General features: G+C 39.2%; 1 protein-coding gene across 1 annotated transcript; it reads right to left on the bottom strand.

Moving 5' to 3' along the window:
• Nucleotides 1-1,440: 1,440 nt before the first annotated feature.
• kcnj3a (potassium inwardly rectifying channel subfamily J member 3a) lies at nt 1,441-23,916 on the bottom strand. The gene is made up of 3 exons (XM_041057839.1): nt 22,514-23,916; nt 21,225-21,441; nt 1,441-3,661 (listed from the first exon to the last, which is right to left on the bottom strand). Exons 1-3 carry the CDS (start codon nt 23,189-23,191, stop codon nt 3,066-3,068), a joined length of 1,491 nt encoding a protein of 496 aa, XP_040913773.1. The 5' UTR covers nt 23,192-23,916; the 3' UTR covers nt 1,441-3,065.
• Nucleotides 23,917-25,700: the final 1,784 nt, after the last annotated feature.

The following is a 25,700-nucleotide window of genomic DNA, read 5'->3' on the forward strand; positions in this document are numbered from 1 at the left end:
AAATTGTGTTTCATTTGTCCTGTAATAAGCAAGCAGCTGTTTTCTTTGCCACAGGCTGAGTCTGTGTCAGATATTATTTATCAAGAAACGGCGATAATGGAAATTATCAAAACATCATTCCAAGAATTTTTTTTTTTTTCATGGAATGCTAACAAGATTTTAAACTCTGAATAACCCTTTTCTTGCCTCCTAATGCAATCCTCCCACAGCTTCTAAATACACTTGAGTCAATTATTTTACTACTGAAATGCTATTTCTGTAAAGAGGCATTAACGGCTCTGCTGGAGAGAACTCACTCCTCCCGTGACAAAAACCAAAAAAAAAAGAAAAGAAAGAAAACGGAAAAAAAGGTGATATCTGGAGCAAATATACCCTCTGTCATAAAGGGCAATTGTTTTCTGGCAAAGCAAGTGGTATTATAGGGTGGCCTAGGGATTTGCACCCCGTCTCCAAGGAGTCAGAGGATAATGTCATCAGCAGTTTTGATATTCCGATCCATCCCATGGGTTTATTTGAGAGATTCAGAATTAACCCAGCTGCCTGTGACACCTACAGTCATGGCACTGACTTTATCTCCACAAGTCATTTAAGGTATATCTTGAAATACAGTTATTATTTACACAGCATATTTGACAGCAACAGAGAGCGTACTGTGAAATGTGAACAGCAGCAGTGATTACACAGGGTATGATCAAAACAATGAAAGCACCAGATGAAAAGACTTCTCGCACTGACACTGGCTCTGTGTCAAAGTAGGATCCTTTATCTGGCACAGTTTTGGTCCAGATTTAAAAATAGATCACATCAATTTGCAGCCCTGCATGTGTTGTCAATAAGGCAAGATAAACATACAAAAATAGCATGAGCGATCCGTTGTGAATGTTGTATCATTCATGGTTTTGAAAAAGGTCTGCAGACTTTACCACTGACTCTAAAAAGATACAATCGTCTGCATCTTTGCTCCTGAGATTTTTGACAGGGCTTTGGTGTAGTTATCTACTGGAGCACATGTTCAGTATCTGTTGGCATAGAAATTTGGTGTGAACACCCCAGCATGTCATGTTTACCAGGGCTTTCTGTCTCTGCTTATTAAATACATTTAAGTATGAATTGTTATGGTATGTTGAGGCATTCTTTCTCCAAGTGAGGATCTTTTGGCATTAAAGGTATAGTTCAACATCTTATTTGCTTTCTTGCCAAGAGTTAGATGAGAATACTGATACCACTCACGTCTGTTCGGTAAATACACAGTATGTCGCTATCCTGGTTCTTTCCAAAGGTAACACAATCTGCCTGCCAGCAGCTCTAATGCTCACTATTTAACATATCTCATTTGCCATTTTAGGGGTGGTTTTACATTTTAATAGTGTGCTGTTATTACACTACGCCATTTGTATTGATGAAAACAAACAGACTATAACATGTCTCCATATTTCCAGTCTTCATGCTAAGCTAAAGTAACTGGCTTCTGGCTCTAGCTTCAAATTTACTGCACAGATGTGAGAGAGATATCGATCTGTTCATCTAACTCTGGGCAAGAAAGCAAATATTTCCCACTATGTCACTATCCCTTTAAAGTGAGCGGTGAAAATTGTTCTGTCCACAGCAATTTGAATACGCTTAGCTTTGGGTGATGATTAGACTTATATGGTGGTAGATGCAGCCGCATGGGCCAGCTCTTTACAGTGAGGTAAGAGTGTTGTTGGTCTTCCATCATTTTGACCACCCCCTGTAACAGGCTTATTTATAACAATTTATTGATTTGAACTGGAAAAGCATGCATTACATCTGGTCAAAGTAGCAAGATGCTAAACAGTTATGTTAGATCTTTATTCCTGAAGAGATCGGGTATCATACAATGTCTTTGATGCATTTGGAGAAAACCAGATTTTATGGCATGGATTCAGTAAACAGAATGAATGTAGGGCTGTGGTAGACCCTGTGGCTATATAAAGATTATAGTCATTATAATATTATTGCTTTCATCACAGAGGAGAGAGAAACTGGGCCCTTAAGACAAAGGTTATAATTTCCTTACAGGCCCACCTCTAAATCTAACCAGTAACACCTAAGTTGAAATTCTAGTGGAGTACTGTGTATGACCACACAGGCCTACAGTGGATTAAACTGATTTTGTAATGAAGTTGCACAGTACTGAACTACTGCCCCTAAGCAGTTACTTTATGACAAAATGCCCATAAATGCTTTCTAATATCATAGGGTATCATATAATGATTGCTTTGTGCTTATCAAGTATAAGTATCAACTCTTTCAACTTAAGTGTTACTTTAATAAGCAAGTGAAATTGCGTAGCATTGTGCCCAGTTCAGACAGGTCATATGATGTAGATAATGCATTTTCAAACGTAAAACACATCATCTAGCAACATATTCTGTATTTGATCAACTAATAAAGTCATAAAATTGCACATGGTAAAATAGTCTATATATGAAATACCAAAAATACAGCTGTGAACAAACATGAAAATGGAAACAAGGTAATATAGTTAAGGCTAAACATCTTTGTCTATTACCTTTGTATAGCTAAGTCAATTAGAGGAGCATGCAATCAACATAACATTGCCACAACTTTTACATTAAACAACAAAAGCAATCAACTCAAAACAAATGTATGTGCCTTCCGCCACCACAAATTAGAACCATGAAATGTAAGTTTTCCACGTTGTAAATCATATGGCTTTGTGCAATTTTTCACTGTCAGTAAATTCACTAATGAACTTGTTTTTGTAAAATAATATATCAATAAATGTCATGCCAGAAATTATTGAGATTCTGTTCTACATGCGCTGTTTCTTACATGCCAGATTGTGCTAATTGTACATCATCCTAAAAAAAAGGTCAGAGGTCTTTCATCATAGCATGTACACTTACATCCAGGGACAAATGTGCTCAATTCCATCACCCTACTTTATATAAGGTATTTGTGCACATATTCTACATTTCTTTTAATATAAGAATATTGTCCATTAATAAATTAGGAATAGTACAAGGACTTCAGGTAGGGAAATAAAGGTGAATGGTATAAGTTAAAATATGTTGCCTGCTTTATGTAAAGCGATCTGAATTCATCTTTCTGAGTTTGGGCGGCAGGTGTCCGTCCATCCTGCCCCCTCCTCCCCCAGCCAGTCGCTGCAGCTTGGGAGGTAAGTCTGCCACTGACTTACTGATGGGCTCTGTGCTGATCTTGGAGGCCTTACCAGCCTGCTTATCATCAGAGACACCGGGAACAGAGCTGATTCGCTGCAGCTTCATGGGCAGGTCTCCAAAGCTGTAAGTCATCTCTGAGGTGGTGGAGCTCATCCTTAGTAGCTTCTTGGGCAGGCCGTCCCGCCCTGTGATCTTCTGGAGTTTGGTGGGCAGCTTGGTGGTGCTGTCATTGTCCTCCAGGGTCTCCAGGCAGTCCAGGGAGCTGTTCTTCTCCCCGCTGTTGCACAGAGATGGAGCCATGAGGGGCGAAGAGAGGAGCAGTGCTTCCTCCTGCTCCTTCACGCTGTATGGAGGGGTGGGCACCTCGAATGTGGCATGGAACTGAGAGTAGTCCACCTTAAAGAAGCCTTCCTCCAAGGAGATAACCGGAAAGAAGCGGTGTCCCCACAGAACCTCGTCCTCAGTGTAAGACGTCCTCGCTTGGCAGGTCATCCCTGTCAAAGAGTAAAAAAAAAAGAAAAGAAAAACACACAAAAAAACACAAAATAACTGTAAGGCTTCACAAATTATAACAAATTTTGTGTCATTCTCTTGCCACAGCCCAACGCAGCAGAGCCTAATTATTTAAGGTGGAACATTTCATGACTGTAGTATTAAACAACAGAACCATGATTTAATTATATGTTTGGCACTTTTCCATGAATCAACAATACGATATTCACCAGGATACAAAGCAAAGAATATTACAAACAAAGCTGGCTTGCTGAATAAGTACTTACTGTATTACAGAGCCAGCTGCCTAAATGAAAAGCTTAATTGATTTTGAGTTTCCAAACGTGATGAGCAATTTCCAGTATGGCTTGAAAAATAATTAAAAGTATTGCTGAGTTATTCGCTTTGTTTTTTGGTTTTTGGTTTTGTAGGAATGGTTAATTATTTAATCATAAAAGACCCAGGTCATTCTGAATTTACTGTAACAGCCTATACCAAACTGCCAGTTGACTTGCCATGTATTCACAGTGTAAATTTGATCATCAGTGTAGCATGTAGTTCCTCTGTTTTGTGTACCTGAGGTCCGACATTAATGCATGTTAGAGCTGACATGTACACAGCCCTTAAAAAAAAAAATTCTATGCATTCATAGAAGGAAAAAGGTAAGTCTATATGAGGAAGAATACTTGTTTTAGATAGTTTAAAAAAAAAAAGAAAGAAAGAAAAATTAAAAACACAGGCCTCCTCCACATCACCTCTTATGCTACTTAACAGTTCAGTCCACACCTTAAGCTTGGCTAGTAGCTACAAAAGATAAAGGATTAAGATAATCAAATTGCTGGAGAGGAAAACCCAGGCAAGGAAAGGCTGCAGGCAAAGACTCCAGGAGGTTTATTTTTATGGTAGGAGCTTTCTTATACAATAAAAAGAAATCCAATTTTATCCAAAACACAAAATGTTACATAATTCATCAGTTTCATAACATTGTTCATCTTGAGAAAAGCCAAAATGAGTGTGACAATTTGCTTAAAAGCGATAAATTCTGTCATTTGGAGATTACAAATTGCAACAAAATCCTAATAAAAAAAATCCTATTTAGCATGTTCTGGGTTTGTGCGTGTACTTGTAACTATGCTCTGCAAAATTCGGCACCAGATAGGAGATTATGATACACTTGGAATAAAATTTCCCTCACAGGGAGACTCTGAATTAAATCCCTGCTTAAAAACTCCCCTCACATCCTCAGAAACAAATTAATGCAATTAGCTAAATCATGAGGTTTGAATTAATGATCAACATTTTTTTCACGCAAAGTTATTGGATGCTTATTAGTGATTACTCATCACCATTATTCAGCAGCTGCTATGATATCTGAGTGCGCATTATATCATACTACACTGCTTACAGCAAAAGCCCTATCCATCTTAGCATGGTTAACAATCTGCTGAAGAAACAACTTTAATATCTTACCGAAAGTGAGCATAGAAAATCTGTAATTAGGTTTACATCTAAGACAAAACACTAAATTGGTTATATCAGTCCAAAAAGCCCTCCTTTTAGCAAAGAGGAACGGCTGGAGGTACTCATGTTAAGGCTTGTTGAAATCCATTAGGAAATCAGCAACTGCTCTAGGTTATTATCACATGTTTTAATTACCAGCTTAATATTGTTCTGACAGTTAGGTCCAAAGCGCTCGTTCACAGTGAGACACCACTGCTGATTGTGAGGATGTCATCGTCAAAACTAGAGACATCTGTGATTCCGCCTGATTCCCAAGGTCATAAAATAATTCACTGATAACAGCTCTGTACACAATCGCAGATGTGCAAGAGGCTGAACATCAAGCGCGTTTGGGGTATTCAAAGTATTACTTCTGCACTATTGCTTCAGAGTCCCGCAGCCTTTAGGCACATGGAAGTGTGCAGCAGTGAATGAAGCGGGCAAAACTAATGAGAACTTTAGGACCAAAGCAATTGAGAGTTAAGTGTGAATGGAAATCTCATTGTATTGTGAGCCTGTTAGCTGCCTCAAGCCAAAACATAGTCACCATTTGATCATCAACAGTCTTATACATACTGACTCTGAGAAAACGGTGGAGTAAAATGCTCTCTGTTTGGGTTTTATAACAGCTACTTAGTCGCAACAACAAGTCAGCCATACCTGCTTTATTGAATAGTACAGTCAATGCTGCGATGCTAACTGGACATCCATACGGTATATACAGGACTAAAACATCAATAGCAACTTTACTGGTCCATGATAAGAAAAAAAATGTTTGAACAAGTGAAGTGTAATTGTGCGTGAGGCAGAAGATTGCTACAGTAATACGCGAGACCCAAATAGCTTCATCTTACATCTATTAATAATGCTCTATTGTTCGTGCAGATGGTGTAGGAGTTACTGTAAGACCTCTGTCTCTGGAAACCCATGAACCCTGCAGGCCTGTGGCTAAGTCTCTGTTCAACCTGTTCCCCTTCCTCTGGAGCCACTCAGCTCCCTCTTCCCAAAAGAAATCTCTCTGATGTGGATTGGCTAATCAACTGTACCTTTTTTCAAAAACTAACAGTATCACTAGATTTAATCACGGTCATTAATACACATTTAATTTTCATACATTATTCAAGGTTTGATGCCTGAGCCATTGCATATTTATAGACACGGTTGCATCATATACATACAATTGTGTGTCTGAAGACCAGCTGTTCTGCAACACCCACATTCATATGGCACGCAGTATAACAGACACAGTAATGCCAATGAACTGTGCGCCTCGGATTTCACTGAGACCACAACACAGTTCATTTTGTGATGGAAACTGACACACTGTGTAGAGGAATGTGTTGGACAAAGACTTCGAGATCACATAACTGAGCACAGCTAAACAGCCAAAAATAGCAGCACTATGAAAAAATAAAAACCTGATTTTTATATTTTCTACAGTTGCTGTTGCTGTGTATTCCTTAAAATAGGAAACCAGTCAAATGAGAATTCTCATATCGGAGTGTATTTCGTATTACTGGTAAAGCCTTATGTAACTCTAAAATACACGCCTGCCCGGGACTCAGTGTTTCTATGGAAACAAAACTGTAGGAATGTGCGCATGCAACAGCCATAAAGCTTTTCACTGCTGAGTTTGGGCTAAAGTAACAGTGACAACACAAAACATAAGTCTCTCTCTTCGATCACGACAGAAAAAAAAACAAAAAAACAAACATCTTAACGGCACAAATTGGACTTTCCATCGAGGGTAGGGTCAAATCATCCATCCACACAAAACCTTGTCTCAAAGTGCCTTTGTTTTGGTGGAGTGGGTAAATCATATATTTTGGTGACTTCCCATCAGTGAAGGCCAGGGCTCACATTACAAATGTCATCTTTAATAAAGCACAGAGCAACTGTCTCCTCCTCTGTAATCTATCACTTTTACACTATACTGCAGTGTTTTATATCTGTGTCATCTCTGTAGCACCCACATGCAGTATCGTATGAGCATTGTGTCATAAACACACATACAGCAGGGGGAAGAAAAACATAATAGTCCTGTCCCCTCTCTGCTGCTGGGAACATGCAACTGTAGAACATCACACCAGTGAGATAGAAACACCTCGGATGAGGTGTGTGCTGTGTTGTCACAGTCAGTTAGAGGTGTTTGCGACATCAGTTAACATATGTCAAAAAGTGAAACCAAACAAGCTCAATCACAACTTCACAGTATTTTTGTGCACACAAATTCTCCATGCTGGGTACACCTGACTTTGTCTTTTTTTTTTTTTTTTAAGATTTTAGCCTTTATCTGGGGATAACACTGAATGGATCTTTGATGACTGAAACCATGAAGACTGCCACCCCCCCAAAAAACCTTACTAAACACTATCTAAAGAAGTCCAGTATATCAGCCAGTTAACACAGGAAACCTGTGGCCTGAGGTTTGGAAAATGTCAACATTTGAACCACCAAGAAAAACATTGTGTTTTCTTGCCATTTTTCTGTTTCTTTAACATTTTGTGACAAAGCATTTTTGATTTCAGTCCAATGGCTATATTGGTCTTCAACACAGGCCAATATGTTCAATCCATTTTAGGCATTCTTTCAGTTCACCTGGTTTGGAGATCTTAGGTTTTCAGGTCATCCCATATGTTCAGAAAGAAAAGTATTAGAACAGCATATACATATTTAAAATGAGAGCAGAATAATGGCATACTTGCAGTTTTTCTTTTTTGTATATGATGGTAAATGAAATATTTTGAGGTTTTTCACAGTTTGTAAGAGAAAAACAGTAATTTGACCTCATCACTTAGGCTCTTAAATACTGTAGTGGGCATTCTTAACTATTTTCTGGCATTTTATGAACCAAAACAATGTAACTGGCTTACAGAAAAAGCAATTGTCAGATTAATCGAGGAATAAAATAAATGTTTGTTGCAGCCCTAACTGAAATCATCAGAATAAAAGCAGATTCATTCATTCATTCTTCAACTCATGAACAATGAAAAATACAGTTACACCACACCAGCCCTATTAGGGGAAAGAAGGCAGAAGACTGCAGGAGGGATAAACATCACAAATCGGTGAAGAGACAATTACTCATTTAGCCCATTAGGAGAGAAATCTGTAATTCTGTGGATCCATTCCACTTCTAATTTCAGTAAATGGTTATCTGACTGAGTAAAGGCCAATACCAATACATTTCAAATCCACAGTGGAGTGCCCCTTCACAATAAAGTGAGAGATAACACTCCTGTTACAGAATCTCTCTTGGAAAATGAACAGTGTTCTGGTTAATTTACCAATATTACATATGTTTCATGGGCAAATAAATGCACAGTTCAATGTTATACATCTGCTTATGGTATCTTATATTTCACACCAGTAGTGCAACAAAGAAAATTTTGTATAGATAATGACTCTGGAAGTTATTAAACTACCTCACTGTCTCTTTTGCAAGCAGTCTCATAAGCATGTGAGGGTAAGATGACTCAGATCAAATTATTACCTGCAAATTATTATCTGCAATCAATTAAACATTGCAGAAGTGTTACATTCAAAAACTTACTTAAAGCTGCACTAATCAATAATTTGTCATTAAAAATGAATAAAATGGCTAGGTGTAATGTGAAAGGGGTCACTTAAATCACTTGTTGTGACACATCAGTTTTAGTTCCCATTCACCAGCTCTCAACGTGTTCACTTTCAGATGCACCAGGTAGCTGTTTTTAGTGGGGAAAAAAATGCTGATAAGCCCACTATACGCTGTCTGCTCATCTCCAAACACCACAGAGACAAAGTTTGGCCAGCTGTAGAACAAAGTGGAACAGATAAAAAGCCAAATATTTCTTGTCTAGGAGGTGGGAGGGGACCTTTACACCTAAACTGAGCTAAATGGAGAGTAAATAGTGGACTTCACATTTGCCAGGTGGCCAGAAACAGGACTTTGAATGAATGCTAATGTTGCTCTGTGTCTGCTGGTGATATAATCAGCCAACTGTTTGCTAACATGTTCACCACATCAACTTTATAAGGGGATTTGTCATGTTGTGTTTACATCTTGTTCTTCCCTTCCTAAAAATCTATTAATACAGCTTTAAGTAACAGAAACAAGTAAGTACAATGTACTTAAGTACCAAATGTAAAACTACTTAATGATGCATTAATTATAACACATAGACTTTGCAATATTTTAATTTGTAAATGGTCCAGATGTGACTACTGAATGTCTGACTTTTTCATTTTACTGTTAAGGAGATTAAATTCTAATGTTCTGTCACATTGTCAGCATCTGGTAAAAATCTCACTTCTCCAATTTTGGGGATTTTCATCAGATCAGCTGAAGCATTAGGGCTTCTCTTTTTTTACCTAAACATGTATATTTCATTTATTATCACATTTACTTTTGATTGTATACAAATGTTTGGAATCTAAAATAGTTGAACTAGCAATTACAGTAAATTTATGAACAAATTGCTTTCTTGACTTGTTGCATAGCAGTTTTGAAGTATGTTCCAAAAACAAAAAAAAAGGAAATTATACCAAACATCCTGTATATCATAAAAATTATGTGTACAGGCAACACAGTTACAAGCAAAACGTGATTCAACACATGAAGCAAATAACAGATATCAACTTGTAATAGCTGTTCCATGACATCAATTTTTCATAAAACTATGTGTACAGTATATATGTTGTGAGGTATATGATCTTTTCTGACTGGCCAATGTGTATCTTAATCCGGCAAAAGTGTGAAATCCTCTCTGAAGTCCTTCATAACAAGTTCACCAGGCAGTTTACTGCTCTCAAATGCAATATCTACAGCATGTGACAGCAGGAGCGGCATTAGAATAATCCTCTGCTGAATCCACAAATTCTAAAGAGATGTTAAAAAAAATGCATATCATTAAAGGTAAATTTCAGCAGAGAAAGAAATTAAATAAATTCTGCCTTGATGTGTGCATTTGTGTTACACGCTGATATTTTTCTGCCATCTTAGTAACAACCATGTTTTTAAATAAAAGTCTCCAGGAATGATCAAAACAGAATTTTAAAAACTGAGGAAGTGACTATATAACACTGAAATGTAGAGATTACAGGTGTTCTATCTGCACTGTGCAGTATATGCCATATTTCTCAGACTCCCAACTGATTCCATTATGGGCTGGAAAAAAAGAAAAAAATCAAAAAAGGCAGGAAGTTGTGTCAAGAATAAACTTTGAGATTTAGATGCCCAAAAGCCATCTCAGCTTGCGACTCTAAATAAATGCACTTTTCCTTGATAACACAGAGCTAGCTGTGTCTCTGGTCTCACAAAGTGAAGCAGCCGCCGAGTCAGCGGAGTGACAGCGAAGATAAAATGGGTTCTTTGGTGGCTGGAATAGAAAAGCACTGTAAACTCAAAGGCAGCCTGCCAGTGTTTCTTGATAGTAGCTGAAAAAAAACCTAAGTGGTATTCACAGACTCGGTCAACTAAAAGAAGCTTATCCAAGTTGTGGGAGCCGGGGGATCATATCCGTTTGGTGCCTGGCTCAGTCATGTTCTCGGCTGCAGATCTGCACTTCACTCACTGCGGACAGAATAAAGTCAAGGGGCAGACCTGAGAGCAAAGATCTATTTATTGCAGCTCTGTCAAATCGTCAAGGCAGAGTCTCAATTTGGATTTCTGAATAAAATAAATCAGTGCTATTATATGACTCAACAACCCACAGGCACCAAGCAAATGACACTCAAAATTGACGGCTATGTGAAAATGAAGGTTTATTCAAATGACTTCTCTAGATGAACTCTCACAATGAGAGTTAGTGAAAAAGGAAGGTGGGCGTCAAAGAGTTCTTCGCAACCTCCTATTTAGTGACAAAATCACAAATAACCTTCCTATCCCTCTCTCTCTCTTTCTCTCACTCTCTCTCTCTCTCTCTCTCTCTCTCTCTCTCTCTCTCTCTCTCTCTCCCTGTCTCCCTCTGTCTGGCTTTCCCTTTCACTCAGTCACTCAAATGGTCACACACACACAAACACAAACTCACTCACCAGTGCAGTGCTGTCAGCAAAGTCCCCTGACAGTCTATCACAGCCGTGGAAACAGCTCAAGTGTTATGTATGAGAAAAATGCTAGCAAAAACAAGCATGAGAATCTGGACGTCGCACACACAGAGAGCCTCCACACAGCACCGTCCAAGATCCATCCTTTTGTCCGAGCACTGCTCCCATTGTCAGGCATTCACTGTGGCCAAGGGTATCCACCAAATGTCTTTGCTGTACCGCTGGATTGTGAGGAACAACTATTCATTTGACAGTTATCATGTTTTTCATTTTAGGGAAACAGGGAGCAGAATACCTCTTTGTCTTCTATGAGGATCTTTGTTACAACAGTTTCAGCTGCTCTGCTGAATAAGGTAATGGAAAGCTGAGAAGAGGAGAATATAAGGATGCTGAGCTGTGTGTCTACGCTTACTGAAGAGAGGAAAGTTCAGTTCACAAGTCTGAGTAATGTAGTCCTGAGTACTTTGGCTTTTCACAACTGACTTGTTATTCTTTTCAATAAAATGTTACAAAGGATAGAACAAATTGTACCTGTAATAGAATAAAAAATCAAATTTTGATACAGATACTGCTATTGTGGCCTCAAGTCCTGTCTGATTATCTGTTTCTATGGTGACCACCATCAAGTGGTGAAGAAGTGAAGAATTATCACGAAGCATTCAGTGACCTGTTTTTCACAGTTTGACTTTTCAAAGATGGAAATGAGTCCCCTCCCTCAGTTAAATACTATTTTGGTATGTGATCCATTAGTGAAGGTGGCTTCTAGTTGTTTGCAGCACTGAGGTTTTATTCCACCCATACAGCTCGGGCTGTGCAATGAGAACAAGGAGGAAGCTGATGGAGGGAAAAGGCAGGGGAAGTGCACTGCTGTGGGGGAGGGTAGAGCCTGGATACTGTGGCAATAGCCTGAGTGTGGAGGCTGCTGGAAAGGGAAGGAAGGGAAGGGAATAGGAGCTGGAGCTGCCAACCATCTCCACACAAGGTGGGGTGTCAAACAGGGTAGAGGAACATATGGCTGTAGGCCATTAGCACAGCCAGGAGAGCACACATTACCAAGTGAAGGCAATGCTGAATACTGCCATAAAGGGAACCAGTTAAGCAAAACGGCAATCAATGGATTTCCTTTAGGCCAAACAACCACTATTGGTCAAATAGGAAAAATCACACTGGGGATATTCTCACCGCAGCTGGGGCTATGAATGATTTTCTCTTCATTATATATTGAGTGCAGAAATGATCAGAAAACCATTTTCTCTGACTGAATGAGTGAAAGCTGTGATCTCATATTGATTTCAGCCATTAAATCTACTTAAGTCATGAAGAGGAGTTACAGGTGACAGGGGAGACAAAAAAGGGCTTTTTGAGCCTTAAGAGATCTCATACTTGGATAGTACTAAAAAGGAGTAAATCGCTCTTAAGCTAGAGTCTCCATTGTTTTTTTCAAGTTTGTCTGAGTGACAAAAATAGAAAGGGACATCCCAGAGGAGGGTCTTGCTAGAAGTCAGTCTTTAGGAACAACATGTTCATGTAGCTCTGTGTTTAGGCTGCAGGACTGATTCACCTGCACTTCAGGGACGGTCACATCTCCACCAATCAATGCTGCCAGTGACCAAGTGCACCACAACCTACGCCACAATCTAAAGTATAACCTCAAACAAGCGGAGCCACAATATTATCTCAGTTATGTCCATGTCGCACTTTGCCCCATCCTCCATCTAGACAGGGGTTAATGTTGAGGTCTCCACTTTGTGTTGTTAATCACCAAAAAGGTGTCCTTCTCACAACACAGCATGCACATCTTCAGAGACAAAAACAACAGAGACCCAATCAATTATTTATAACTCTTCGTAGCGTGACAAAGAGGCTGAGGCATTGTTGGCGAACGCGTTTCTGCTTGCTTTCGTCACAAAATAAGTTCATCCCAGGTCTGCCACCACACCTTGTCTAACCAGTGATTTATTGCCATCCAACAGGGACTTGACAAATCCCTAAAGACACAATTACCGTGCTCCCCCTTGGGAAGCCAGCACAGTTCATCTAAAAAGGGATAATGAATCCAGGATGTCATAGCTGGTTCACTGCAATGCCCATTATGTGGAGTTCATCCCCAGTGCAATTACTGTATGTACAGAAGACATAGGAGGTAAATCTCACAGATGCGTTCCTGGAATCCCCTTGTTTGTTTATGCAAAATTAGTAATACTAATTTTAGTGTTACTTGATACAACATCCAAGCTAAACTAAGCTGCCTTTGTGCAGAGCACAATGAGTCATTGTACAATACTTGCCAATATACAGGGGGTGGACAAAATATACTGAACAGACTTGTAATGTAATCAAATCCAACAGCCTTGCAACAAATCTTTGTGAAGCTCAGAAATTTTCAGTTCATTTTTAGACTGTGTGGGGTGGTGATTCTGAAGCTGTAATTTGTCTTATTGTTGTAAGGCTATTAATCATATTGTAACTATAGCCCCTATGTACAGTATGGGCAAGATAAATCTGTTACAAACCATGATCTAGACTCAAATGAAACGACACTCTGACGACCTGTCTCAAAATAGAACATAATGAGTCCCAAAGTTAGTATTTATTGCAGGACAACTGTAATACTGGATTATATATATCTTCATGTTTTTATCATTAAGCCTCAGAAATTATGTAAAACCTAATCTACTAATTCTGCTCTTACTTGTGCATATTTAATTAATTTAATTAAATAATTTATATTTTTTTATTGCAAAAGTAGTAATAACACATAATAAAAATATAAAATTTTGAGTTAGAGTCCTACTTTCAAAATCTTATTTGAGTAATGAGTACAAAAGTATTATCAACAAAATGTGGAAGTTTGAAAAGTCAATGCTGAATCTTTTAATATGTTTATTTACTGTGGGATAATTATTTTCAATAACAGTGTTTTATGTTTTATGGTTTGTCTGTAAAAATTTCATCTGCAAGGCAACCAGTAACTATGGCTGTCACACAAATGTAGCTGAGTAAAAAAGCACTACATTCAGCACTGAAATGTATTGGAGTTGAAGTAAATACATAGTAATAACACAGTCTGCAATCTTTAACTAAAGATTACCAGGAAAGCATCATTACATTATTGTACTCAGATCCAGATGTACCACTACACCTTTTTGTGACACTGCAAACACTATCAACATTGTTGTGCTTAAATATTCGAAGCATGTAGCTGGAAAATATAATGTTAATAATAACAACTGAACTGAAAGCATGAAATACATTTTAACATGAGAGCTGTAAGGTATCCAACATGTGGCATTTCACCTCAGCTATGCGGAGCTCAGCAGGGCCAGACACTCCTCTCCAGAGTTCTCACCCCAAGCACATTAGATTTAATTGCAAGCTCCCGCTCTCACCTGATCTGCAGTGTTAACTTCCCAGCTGAACCCGCTTTAACCCTTTGACCCGCAGGGCTGCGGCAGAGAGCGTGACACTGGAAAGAGAGGACTCGCTTTCGGTGTAATGACTCAGAATGAATTATGCTCAGTTTCTCCAGAGGACGGCACAGTCTGTCACAGTCAGCTCATATCCGGGGTTCGCCTCTGCCGGTGTTTACCTAAGCACTGAGGCCCCCGATGTCACGTGACCCCAGACCTCGGGGGCTACAGCCTCTTACTCATATGATTGAAACTATTAGGCCTCCAGCGCAACAGAAAGCTCTCCATTTTCATTTCAATTACAGCTGCTGATGATAAAACACAGATCGGGCCATGACATTGGCTGCTCTGCTAATCAGTGGCAATAGATGTTTCCAATTAATTATGCTGGCTGGCTTTACTATTAGACAGAGTCTGCATCAAAGCAATTATTACTCTCAATTCATTTAGTAAATATACGCTTTATTTGTATTTGTTGCACAACAATAACTTAATTGAAGATTTAATGATAGCATTATACAACAAAATTATTTTTCCACTACGCGGGTCAGGTAATTGCTATTTTTATTTACCTAAACTAAGTGGCAAGACTCTCTTTAGTGCCTTTTTATTAAGAATTAATATATTTGGTTATTAATCTTAAAGATCTATCTATATATATACATTCATATTGTAATATTGTTTGCTTCTTTTCGTTCCTGCAACAGATTGAAACACTGACTTTAATTAAAAGAAACAGTTTCAAGCACAGTTTCAAAGATTGAGCATGTAGGTAGGCGATTCATTATACAAAGCTGTTCTCTCCAGTCACATACTGCATTTATGCACACAAAAATGCATGAATAAACATGACCAGTTGATCCAGTCTATATGCAACCAACCCCTGCCACCCACACTCATTTTAAAATGAGCCGATAACTGGGATATTCTATTTTTTGTTCTATAACAGTGAATCATAGGAAAGCCTTGTAGCAGTAGGAAAAAGAGGGGGCTGACAGAAATCTTTGAAAACAAACAAAATCGACGCACAACTTTATCGAAGAGAGGAGGAAGCGTTTTTTTCAATATATTTTTGTTATAATTTGCCTCATAACCAAATCAAGAGATTAAATGCAGTTCATGTAAAAAACACATTCAGAGGAGGATCATTTACAAACCCGAAGATTATTAGTTAGTTCACTGAGCAGAGTGTGTTTTCTTGCAGTTCCAATTTGTTGTATCACCACAAGAGTGAAATAAAGTCTAACTGAAACTCACTGAGCAAGCAAATACAAGCATAAATGAACACCAAGACGGCAGAGGTTTATTATTTAGTAAACTTTGTTCCTATAAATTCTAAAAACTTTGATGACTTTGCCAAAAAAAATAAAAAATAAAAACATCTGTAAACATGACTTATTTGCAGCATTTTATGAATTTGTAAGTGTAATGATCACACTCATTTGCATGAAAGTCACATCAATCTGAAAGGAAAAAAGGTTTTTGCTGATGATACAGTTTACGCTCATGAATCACTGCTTTTCATAGCTGATGAGTGAATTTAAAAACAGCTTGTGGAGATCTTAACACTATGTTTTGCCACCACGTTAGACCTAAAACATTATACAAAATTTCAGGGTTGACTCATGAGCTGACAGACCTCTTTCTGTTCCGAGATGAAAATGAGTTCCCATGAAATAAATCATCAGCTTGTTTATCTTTGCTAGTTATTATGTCTCTGAGGTGAAAACTGCATGGTCTTAAACTATATAAATGCGCATCTCCATTTTATTTATTCCTCGCTATCTATTTTTTCTATGCTATTATTGTGTTGTGTGTAAACTGTTCATGAGCCTTGAATTGCCCCCCAGGGGACAAATAAAGTTTTTGATTGATTGATCTTCAGCATACAGGAGCTGCAGCATTCACATTTGCAATCTTGTGCAAATTCAACATAAAAATGAATTTAGTTGCAAGACACTGACTGGTTCCATGACTGGAAGAACCTAAACATCTGTTACTGGCAGCTACAGTTTATTTTGGGGTTTCAAAAATCAGCTCCACTAATGAACAGATTGCCTCTGGCTTGGAATTTAAGCCTTTGTAGTGATGAACAGCATTACTGGTGCTAATGGCACACTTATCTAAACTCCCGATGTATTTTAAGACTGCATGTAGTAGCTCTAAATCAGCTGATGAGTCAAAGTCTGGTCATCATCAGCTTTCTGGTGGAACGGCAAAAATTACCCTGCAATGTATCATTTTACCACAATTTGTTTTCATATTATTTTTCACACATGCATGACAAACACTGTTTTCTTAATATTTAGAATGAGTAGAGCTGCACAATAAATCAAAGGCCCTGCACGCATACTGTAGCTGTTTTCAGTTACTCTGGCTGATTCAACCTCCAGTCAGGTCGAAGGCGGGTGGAGCTATACTGGAAATCACATGATGTCACCAAACTGTATGAACCAATTAGAATGACAACAGGAGAAGTTGCCCCACCCTACATTGACGGTTGGGTGGGTTTATGTAAAAGTTCAGGGAGTGCTTGTTTGAGGTAAGGGAAAGATTATGGTCTTGGTTTATTAACAAAACGTCTGCAGTGACTTGAGACATGATGTGTTAGTTTAACATTTAACTAAAACCCACAATCTTCCCTAACTTTAACCAAAGTGCTTTGTTGCCAGAACCTAATCACAGATGTGAACCCCAGTCCCAGGAGTCAGTGTCCTGGGCTTTATGGACTCACCATCCACCCTAACCATCTTCTCATAACTCCTGTGCCGTATATAAATGTAGAGAGCTTCATTCTTCTCCAGCCTGCACTTACGTTTGTCACCACAACATAATTGGGAAACCAGCTTAGGAGACAGGCAGGTGGGCAGGGTGGATTGTAGCAATACAAAGCACAGGACCAGGCCTACTGTGTCCTGCGTGCTGTTAGGTCTTTAGGCAACAAAAGCACTTTGGTTAGGAAAGACTGCAGTTTTCGGTTACGTGTTAATGAAGTAAACACATAATGTCTTGTGTTTCAAGTCACTCTTAATTTGTTCTGTTTGAAACCAAGACCACAACCTTTCCCTAAGCTTAACCAAGAGCTTTTGAGGAATAAAGATAAAGGAGTCGCTGTGAATCGGACAACTAAAGCTCACACCAGTGTCTCAACAGACAACTGAGTGTTGCAAGAGCCTTAAACGTTTGACGTTTTATCAGGCTTTAGTTTCTACAACCACATAGCAAGAGCAGAGTAATCAAATGAAATAAGTATAATATCAGTAATTTTTAAATTCACTAGTTCCTCCTCTCCCACTGTGATGATTTACGGCTTTTATCTATTTTACATCATTGTGCCCTAAATGGCTTTGGCTTTTGAACTGTTAGTCAGACAAAACAAGCGATCTGAAGATATTATCTTGGGCTCTGACGAACTGATTAAATTAAATTATTAATCAAGAATATAATCTGCACATTAATCAATAATTAAAATAATCCTTAGTTGTATCCCCACCATATAAGCACAGTTTCTAGGAGATGGGGCTGCTGCAAGATACATGTGATATGCATATAATAATTAAAAGAAACAATGCTGAGATATCAGAGCAGTAACTGTGATCAGTTTGTCCAGCAGACTCCAACATATCACAAGTAAGCAGATGCTGCTGCACTGCAGAGTCTGTGAGAATTAATAAGCTTACTGTCAACTGTAAAATCTAATAGGTGCATATTGTTTTGCACAACTCTATAATAAAAAAAAAAATCATTTCAATTTATTGGATGAGTTGTATTTATTATTTATTGGAATTAGCACTATACACACACACAACAAATATCAGCTGGGCTGCAGTAATAACTTCTTTCTCACTTTAGCAGTATTAAATTCCTCTTTTGTTATCCCGGCACCTGTCACACAGCGCACAAATAATGCAGAACTCCGCTTGGTGTTATTGTGAGGAGATTCACATCAACAAAGTGACAGGGGGATGAAGCGCTCACACACCGAGCATACAACATGCATACCTGCTCTGTAGCCACTGACATAATAGTCACTGTAAAGCTACTTGCTGGGGAGTGATGTGGTTTGTGTTGTTTGTATTGATTGTTACTGTGTCAGACATTATCCCTGTTAGTGCCGTTAACTCATCCAAAACTTGTTACTACGGGCTTCTTGTTTGTGCTATTTTTTTCCCCTCACTACAGCAAGCCTATTTTTCAGGGTAAGCAGTCAGACAGCATGTACAGTACATTAATTGCAACGTGACGCAAAGCCGATTCATCCTCAGCAGCGCAACATCTTCCTGCAGTCGTGTTAGAAAAGCAACTCAATACCACAATCCCACAACTGGCATTACTCCAGAAGAAAACATGCTGCTACCAGACATCCTACATGTCTCATTTGGAAGGTGCATCATACTGAGGTGGTGATCAAAAGCACCTTGGGCTCCTATTCAAAAGGAATGAGGAATAGCTCATGCCTTTTTATACAATGTAGAGGTTGTCAGAGGTTACAGCAAAATGAAACAATTGTGGGCTCCTACGTGCTCCGATTTTCTCCTGTGTGTAAAGAGAACCTCAGTCCAAAATATTTTTGTGTGATGTAGGGGAACAAAAGGTTACTATGTCAAAAAGGGTACACTGTTGTGTCTGTTATTATCTAGTAGGAAGACAAAAGAACCAGTGATTTGGAGGCTTTAATCTGCAGTGAAGAGTATTTTAACTTGTGTTCCAGACAGTGGTTTTTCCAGCGTAACAAAAAAGAAAAAGAGATAGATCTGGGGAGTTAGGGAGCTTCTTCACTAGTAAACACCAAGCCTCATAAATATTTCATTTTATTCTTTCTCTGCTGTATCACCTGTTCTGGCAAGCACTTCATGGTACAGTAACGCCTCCGTGGGCTTTTCATATTTCAGAGGAGATCCTCCTTAGCACCAGGTGATGTTATCAACAAAGCAATTTCATTTCATGTTCAGCATCGCATGTTTGCCCGGTTTATTACTGAAATTGTGTTATGATTCCTATACCATTGGAATAAAAAAACCTAAGTTTAGGTGCAGTGCTGCAATCCTGAATACTCAAGGAGAGGTTGCCATGGAAACAGAGTTACATTGGCCAGAAATGAAAGCGTCTGAGGATTTAGACTTTCACTGTACATCAATTTTTAACCATAGATTGTTTCTACATCAGTCTTTCCACCAACTTCACATAACCACAACTGCTCCTCAATGCAGAAATGTCTGTAAAGTACAAACGTGAGCGTAACAATCCCAAAGAATGAAGCCAAATCAGTTTAACCAAGACCGAGATGGTGCCGATTATAAATGAGGACAATGTGATGACACATGCTTCTGTGACAGTCCCTGTTTTACTATAAATATCTACCGATATATCAATGATAGTTTAATCTCATCACTACACCGAATATATTCATACCTTAAAACAAAGCAACTTGCATACATCATCGAGCAAAGTTCAGGCTAATTACCTGATTGCAATGTTACAATATTTTTAAAAAATCTATTTTTTACATCACACTAGTTTTAAGATGAAATTTTTAATAGTTAACTGAAAGAAAGAAGAAGCAAAGAAAGAGACAGTCACCGAGAGAAACCAGGTGTTTCAAACACTGGGCATATCTATCTATCTAATACTGTGTCCAGACTGTACAAATAATAAATACTGTGAAACAATAACTTTTTTTTTTTTTTAACATATTTGCCATCTTTGTGGATATGTCTGGTCTCATCAAAATGACAAGACATAAATGCTGCATGTCATGAATTGAAGAATCGCGTATCAGATACATCTCAGCTGCAAAGTGACTTTAATAAAGCTACAAAAATATGACTATCGAAACTTTTTATTAGGAAGTGAATATCTTTGCTAATTGCCGTCTGCAGTGTCAGCCTGTGAGCCTCCCTGTCACATCTCCATATGCTGTTTTCTCTGAACCAACACATTACAACTGCTCTTCTGTTCACTCTGTAACTCTGAAGGAGCTCTCCCCACACTACTATATCAGCTGTGTCAAATACTTGGTTGAATTTAAAATGACCACAGTGGCGAATTTTACTCAGGGCGTTACTCATCTTGTGGAAATGGAATTCCCTAATTCCGATGGGACCTTATAGCAGCCATGAGGTGAGTGCAAAGAGGGAGGAAAGGAATTTGTCTCGAATGAGAAAAAGAAAATTTATATGGCCTAACACTGACCTGATGGAGTAAAGTGTTCAGGGCTCATAGGTAGCTTGGCTCCACTTCCCAAAACCAGAAAGCATTTTAATGCGCACAATTAAAAATTCTTTCACTTAATAGCTGCAACAGAAAATCAATAATCTATGATATATAAATGCTAACTGCTGCTATTATTAGCGACTGTATGGTTGCCACAGAAATAAAAATCAATGAAATGCAATCAGGAGGTCAATAGTGAGTCCAATTTGGATGTCAGCTATTAACACCTATGAAAGAGCTCACTATTGTTCATAAGATTTGTTGCAGAAATAGACAATCGACAAACACCTTAAAAGACAATACATCTTCAGCTACTGTACATGTAGCCTGCAGCCACAACATGCAGTCCAACAGGCTACAGACTCTCATTTTCACCAGAGCAGGCCCATAAAAATGCATGCGTGTAGGTACTCACCTGTAGTCTCTACTATTCCTTCTAATATCACCACAATTTCAAACTGCTCTGTTTGCATGGACCTCTGGGAGAGGTCGTAGAAGGGGCTTTTGGTGTCAATCACATGGCAGATCGTGAGTGGTGAGACGAGAAAGAGCTGGTCTGCCCCGGTACTGAAACCCACGTCCAACTCCAACTGATCCAGCGGAAGAAACTCGCCTTCGGGCGTCTGGCGAGACTAAGGAAGCGTACAGAAAGAGACAGAGACAGAGATGTTTGGTGGGGGAAAGGAAGGGGAAAGACAGATTTATCTACAGCTTTTCAGGGCCCTTTGTGAAAGCTTTTTCACATTTCATGTGCAATCAGAGGAACCAATCATCAGTCTATCAGAAAAATTACTATTATTTTCCTACATTATGTCTAAAGAGGTATCTAATACCCATCTCAGCATGTGATTTGATGTGCCACTGAGTCTTAAAATATATCCTTTTGAAACAACTGAATCAAATCAGTTGGTTGAAATTTTTCTGTACCATTGCAGTTATTTGCCTTATACTCACCTGCTGTGTCAGGACATTGACACTAGAAACAAGCACAAGGTTTATTCGTCTATGTGAATTTAAAAAAAAAAAAAAAAAAAAAAACTAACCAAATAAAAAATACCAAAAACGTTTTATTAAGTTACTCAGATGGGTGTGGTGGCAGTATGCCTTTGGTTAAACTTAGTGAGTTTATACCTACCTTAAGCTTTATGGGAGCCTACATTTCATCTCTTATACCATCACTGTATTCCTATATATGACCGTAATGACTGGCAGATATGCATTTAAAAAGGTTATTATAGCTTTACTATGACTTTTGCATAGCCAAGAGACAGCAGGGGAAATCCACAGATGTTCTCCTAATAAAGGACAGCAGCACATTTTCACCAAGTTGTAACACACTGCCACCTTGTCATTTACCACTTTAAACAATTTCAGAAATCATAATATAAACAAAATGTTCTTACAAGGTCTGACAAGAGAAATTTGATGTAACCATGTCCAATTTGCATGTGATACCTCTGTGCTAAAGCTTAGGATAACTACTAGACTTTTTGTATCCATGATGAATATTTGGAAATGAAAATGTAGTAACTGCCTCATAGCTTTGTGCATTGTTAGGAGTAGGCTTAAATGTCAGTGTGTAGGCCTTACTGTATCAGTTTCCAAAAAAAGAAAAAAAAAACCTATCATGAAGTGGGCCGTGATTAACCTTTGGGCTAGGACAAAAATATAGGATGTATCCCGTCTAAAACTGGCATCACTTACTTTCAGTAATTTGCAGCGGATCTGTGCAGAGACCATATGGCTGTTACGCAGGTTGCCGACCCTGAACATGAGAGTTAGTTTCCCATCTCGCATAGAAATCGCCGCATGTTCACTGAACATCAAAGTCTCAGCCCTTTTCTTGGGCTGAGACATCTTGATAAACATGCACCCGATCAAAAAGGCATCGACGATCGATCCGAGGATCGACTGGAAAAGAAATAGAATGATCCCCTCGGGGCATTTGTCTGTGATGTATCTGTAACCATATCCTATAGTGGCCTCGGTCTCTATGAAGAAGAGAAAGGCTGAGGGAAAGTTATAGACATTGGCCACACATGGAGTGTACTTGTCATTGTGAGCTTTGTTGAGGTCTCCTCTGATGTACGCGATGAACCACCACATAGAGGCCATGAAGAGCCAAGCGACTGTGTAGGTGAGGATGAAAATAAATAGATTCCAGCGCCATTTCAAATCTACTAGTGTCGTGAATAAGTCTGAGAGGTATCTGCTGGTTTCACCACCCAGGTTCCCATGCTGGACGTTACATCGCCCGTTCTTGTCCACGAACCGTTGCCTCTTCTTCTTTTTTTCTAGGGGAGGCTGATTGAATCCAGACCCGCTAGATGAGGTGGTCACTACCTGATAATCGTCCCCAAATTTCTTTCGAAGTGCAGACATACTATGATGACAGCAGCGAAAGAAATAACAAAGGATTCAATGAAAATAAAAAAAAAGAAGTCCGGATTCTAGTTGCTGCAGTCGTTAATGCCCGTGCGCAATGTCTCCTGTTTGGAAATAAGGCGATAAAAGTGCGCTGTCTTCGCCCCAGTTAGTCTTGCATGGTCCTCTTTCGCCACACGCTACTGTTGCTACACTCTACAGCCATGAAATATCAGCAATGTGCGAGTAGTTTACAAACCACGAAGACAGAAGCCATATGAAGCCATGTAAGCGACTCACAGGATACGGTATCCAAACGCGCCAGTCGCAGTCCAGGTTTTTACAGGTTTTATCAGTTGCTGCGTCGTGGATTACTCATCGCCCGTGAAGGTTGGGGCTATATCGACCTGTTCGGAACTGTACTCACAGAGTAAGTTTTCATACGAAAGTTCAATATCCCTCAGTGCTCCATTAAACAGCAATACTTCTGCGTAATTATTCACTGGAAACGGTTTCCAGGATGAAACGTCTCCGTGCGCACTTGCGGCTGTGTTGGAGATGAGTCGGTTTCCAGTTCTTCCTTTGTGATCTGTATACATAGGAGATGAATTGCATCCGAGCATATGACTGTAAAAAATGACGAGCTGGAGGAAGAAAATCACTGTCCCACTGTCGTCATTTTTGGGTGCGCGCATCGACGCTGATTGCCAGGTTCTTTTCGGGCACCTTTTCACCCTCTCAGAAAAATGTCGACTGGATTGTCATGGTTCGGCGGTAGAGATCCACCAAATGCTCTTTTGGCTGCTTAGATCCTTCTTTCCCTTCGGTGTCCCTGCGCGGCTCCTGCGCATTTCCACGTTTCCAGTGATGCACTCACTGTTGCCTAGTGGTACTACAAAGACAATTTGGAGGAGGAGGGAAGAGGGTTTGACAGTTTTTTTTTTTTTTTTTTTTTCAAGTGATCAAATACGTGAAACTGCAACCAAGATGTCATGATGACTATAAACGCCACATTTTAGCCTCTTATAATAAAAGAATAGCCCCACTATATAGACTATTGCCAAAATGGTTAATATAATAGAAAAAAATCGAGCTATGATAAAAATTGTTACAACAAACAACAACAGTATTTTACAGATGCATCTCTGTGTTGCACACACACTGCCATGGAGCAGAGTTTCATGATGCTGAGCAAACACTTTTCGTTATTATTCACCTAATTCTATCCACAACATGTCTGCAGTTCCTGTAAAAGTGCTCCCATCTATTTGCAAATGCACCTTGTTTACTGGTTTTGCTTCAGGGTCACCGGTGCTAACAGCCACTGATGGCCTCACTTCCATCCCACGGGTGGCTGCACCAGTTTTATTCTGTGAATGCTTTTTCGCAGGAGATCTTAACGAAGAAACAAGTCCTGCATGGAAAGCTGCTGACACTTACAGTAAACTGTATCAGATCTCGTGGGGACAAAGAGCTGCAACAAGGATGCACTACTCAGAATTCACTTATCATATCATGGCCACAGAGGAATACACCCACACCATAGTTACCCAGGCTTATATGGTGTCTCTCGAACACACATGAGGCAGGGTGAACAGCATACCACCATCTCTGTTACTCATGCTCTCTCTCTCTCTCTCTCTCTCTCTCTCTCTCTCTCTCTCCTTCACTCAATATTGTGATGTTGCTAATTACACTAAATCAGTGTGTTCGGGCAATATTTCTCCCTGCTAAAAGCACAATTATCGCTTAATCAAGAAGTCACTGATGGCGGCAGCTTTGAAATTTACAAAAGAGGCCAGTTTTAGCTGGAGGCATGGAGCATCAGCAACAAAGCAGTTTGGGATCAATTCAATTTTGATCACTTTCACCCTCCGAAAGAGTAAATATCAGTAGATACACAAATGAAATAGCCCTCCAACTGAACCTCCTTACTCTCAAATCAAGCTTGACACTCATGCTCAAGATACGGTGACTTGTGTACTGTATAGTATCACACACAATTTCATGTGGAAACAAAACATGGTTCTTTTTTTACACTCTGTTTCCATGTCAAGACGCAGTTTCTTCAAATCTTTTATATCTGATAATGTATTGTAAAAATCTAGCTTGTTGATATATATATATTTTTTAAATCATTGTTGGTTCATTTATCTGAGCTCACAGGGATCAATATCCTGTCAAGTCAGTCTGGTTCCAGATGAAATCCACCTCTCCTGTTCTACTGTAGCTCCCTGTGGTTTACCGCACGATATTCCATGTCCAGTCTGAGCCCAGCGTGCTTTACCGTACAAATGGTGGCTTCTAAAAACAGCACTACGCCCTGACATAACTGTTTCCAAATGAACGATTGCATGGCAGCACAGTGCAACGTTGATGTGCCTCCAAGTGTTGTCTGCGAGGCTCTGTGATTCAGTCTTCTTGAGGGCGACAGACAGGAAAATAAATTCCCCATCAGTCACCAGGCCTTCATAATTGCCAGGTGAACATTAGCTACAGCTTCTGCAGGACTATGTGCTTTTATAAT

This window comes from Toxotes jaculatrix, chromosome 15 (genome assembly GCF_017976425.1).
Source record: "Toxotes jaculatrix isolate fToxJac2 chromosome 15, fToxJac2.pri, whole genome shotgun sequence".
In the NCBI taxonomy this organism is placed as follows: Eukaryota; Metazoa; Chordata; class Actinopteri; family Toxotidae; genus Toxotes; species Toxotes jaculatrix.

Excerpts from the sequence above, each read along its gene's own strand:
- kcnj3a (XM_041057839.1), bottom strand. The coding sequence starts at position 23,191 with ATGTCTGCACTTCGAAAGAAATTTGGGGACGATTATCAGGTAGTGACC. Across the intron at positions 21,442-22,513 it reads TCCGCTGCAAATTACTGAAA|TCTCGCCAGACGCCCGAAGG; the intron begins GTAAGTGATGCC and ends ACGCTTCCTTAG. Across the intron at positions 3,662-21,224 it reads AGGAATAGTAGAGACTACAG|GGATGACCTGCCAAGCGAGG; the intron begins GTGAGTACCTAC and ends ACTCTTTGACAG.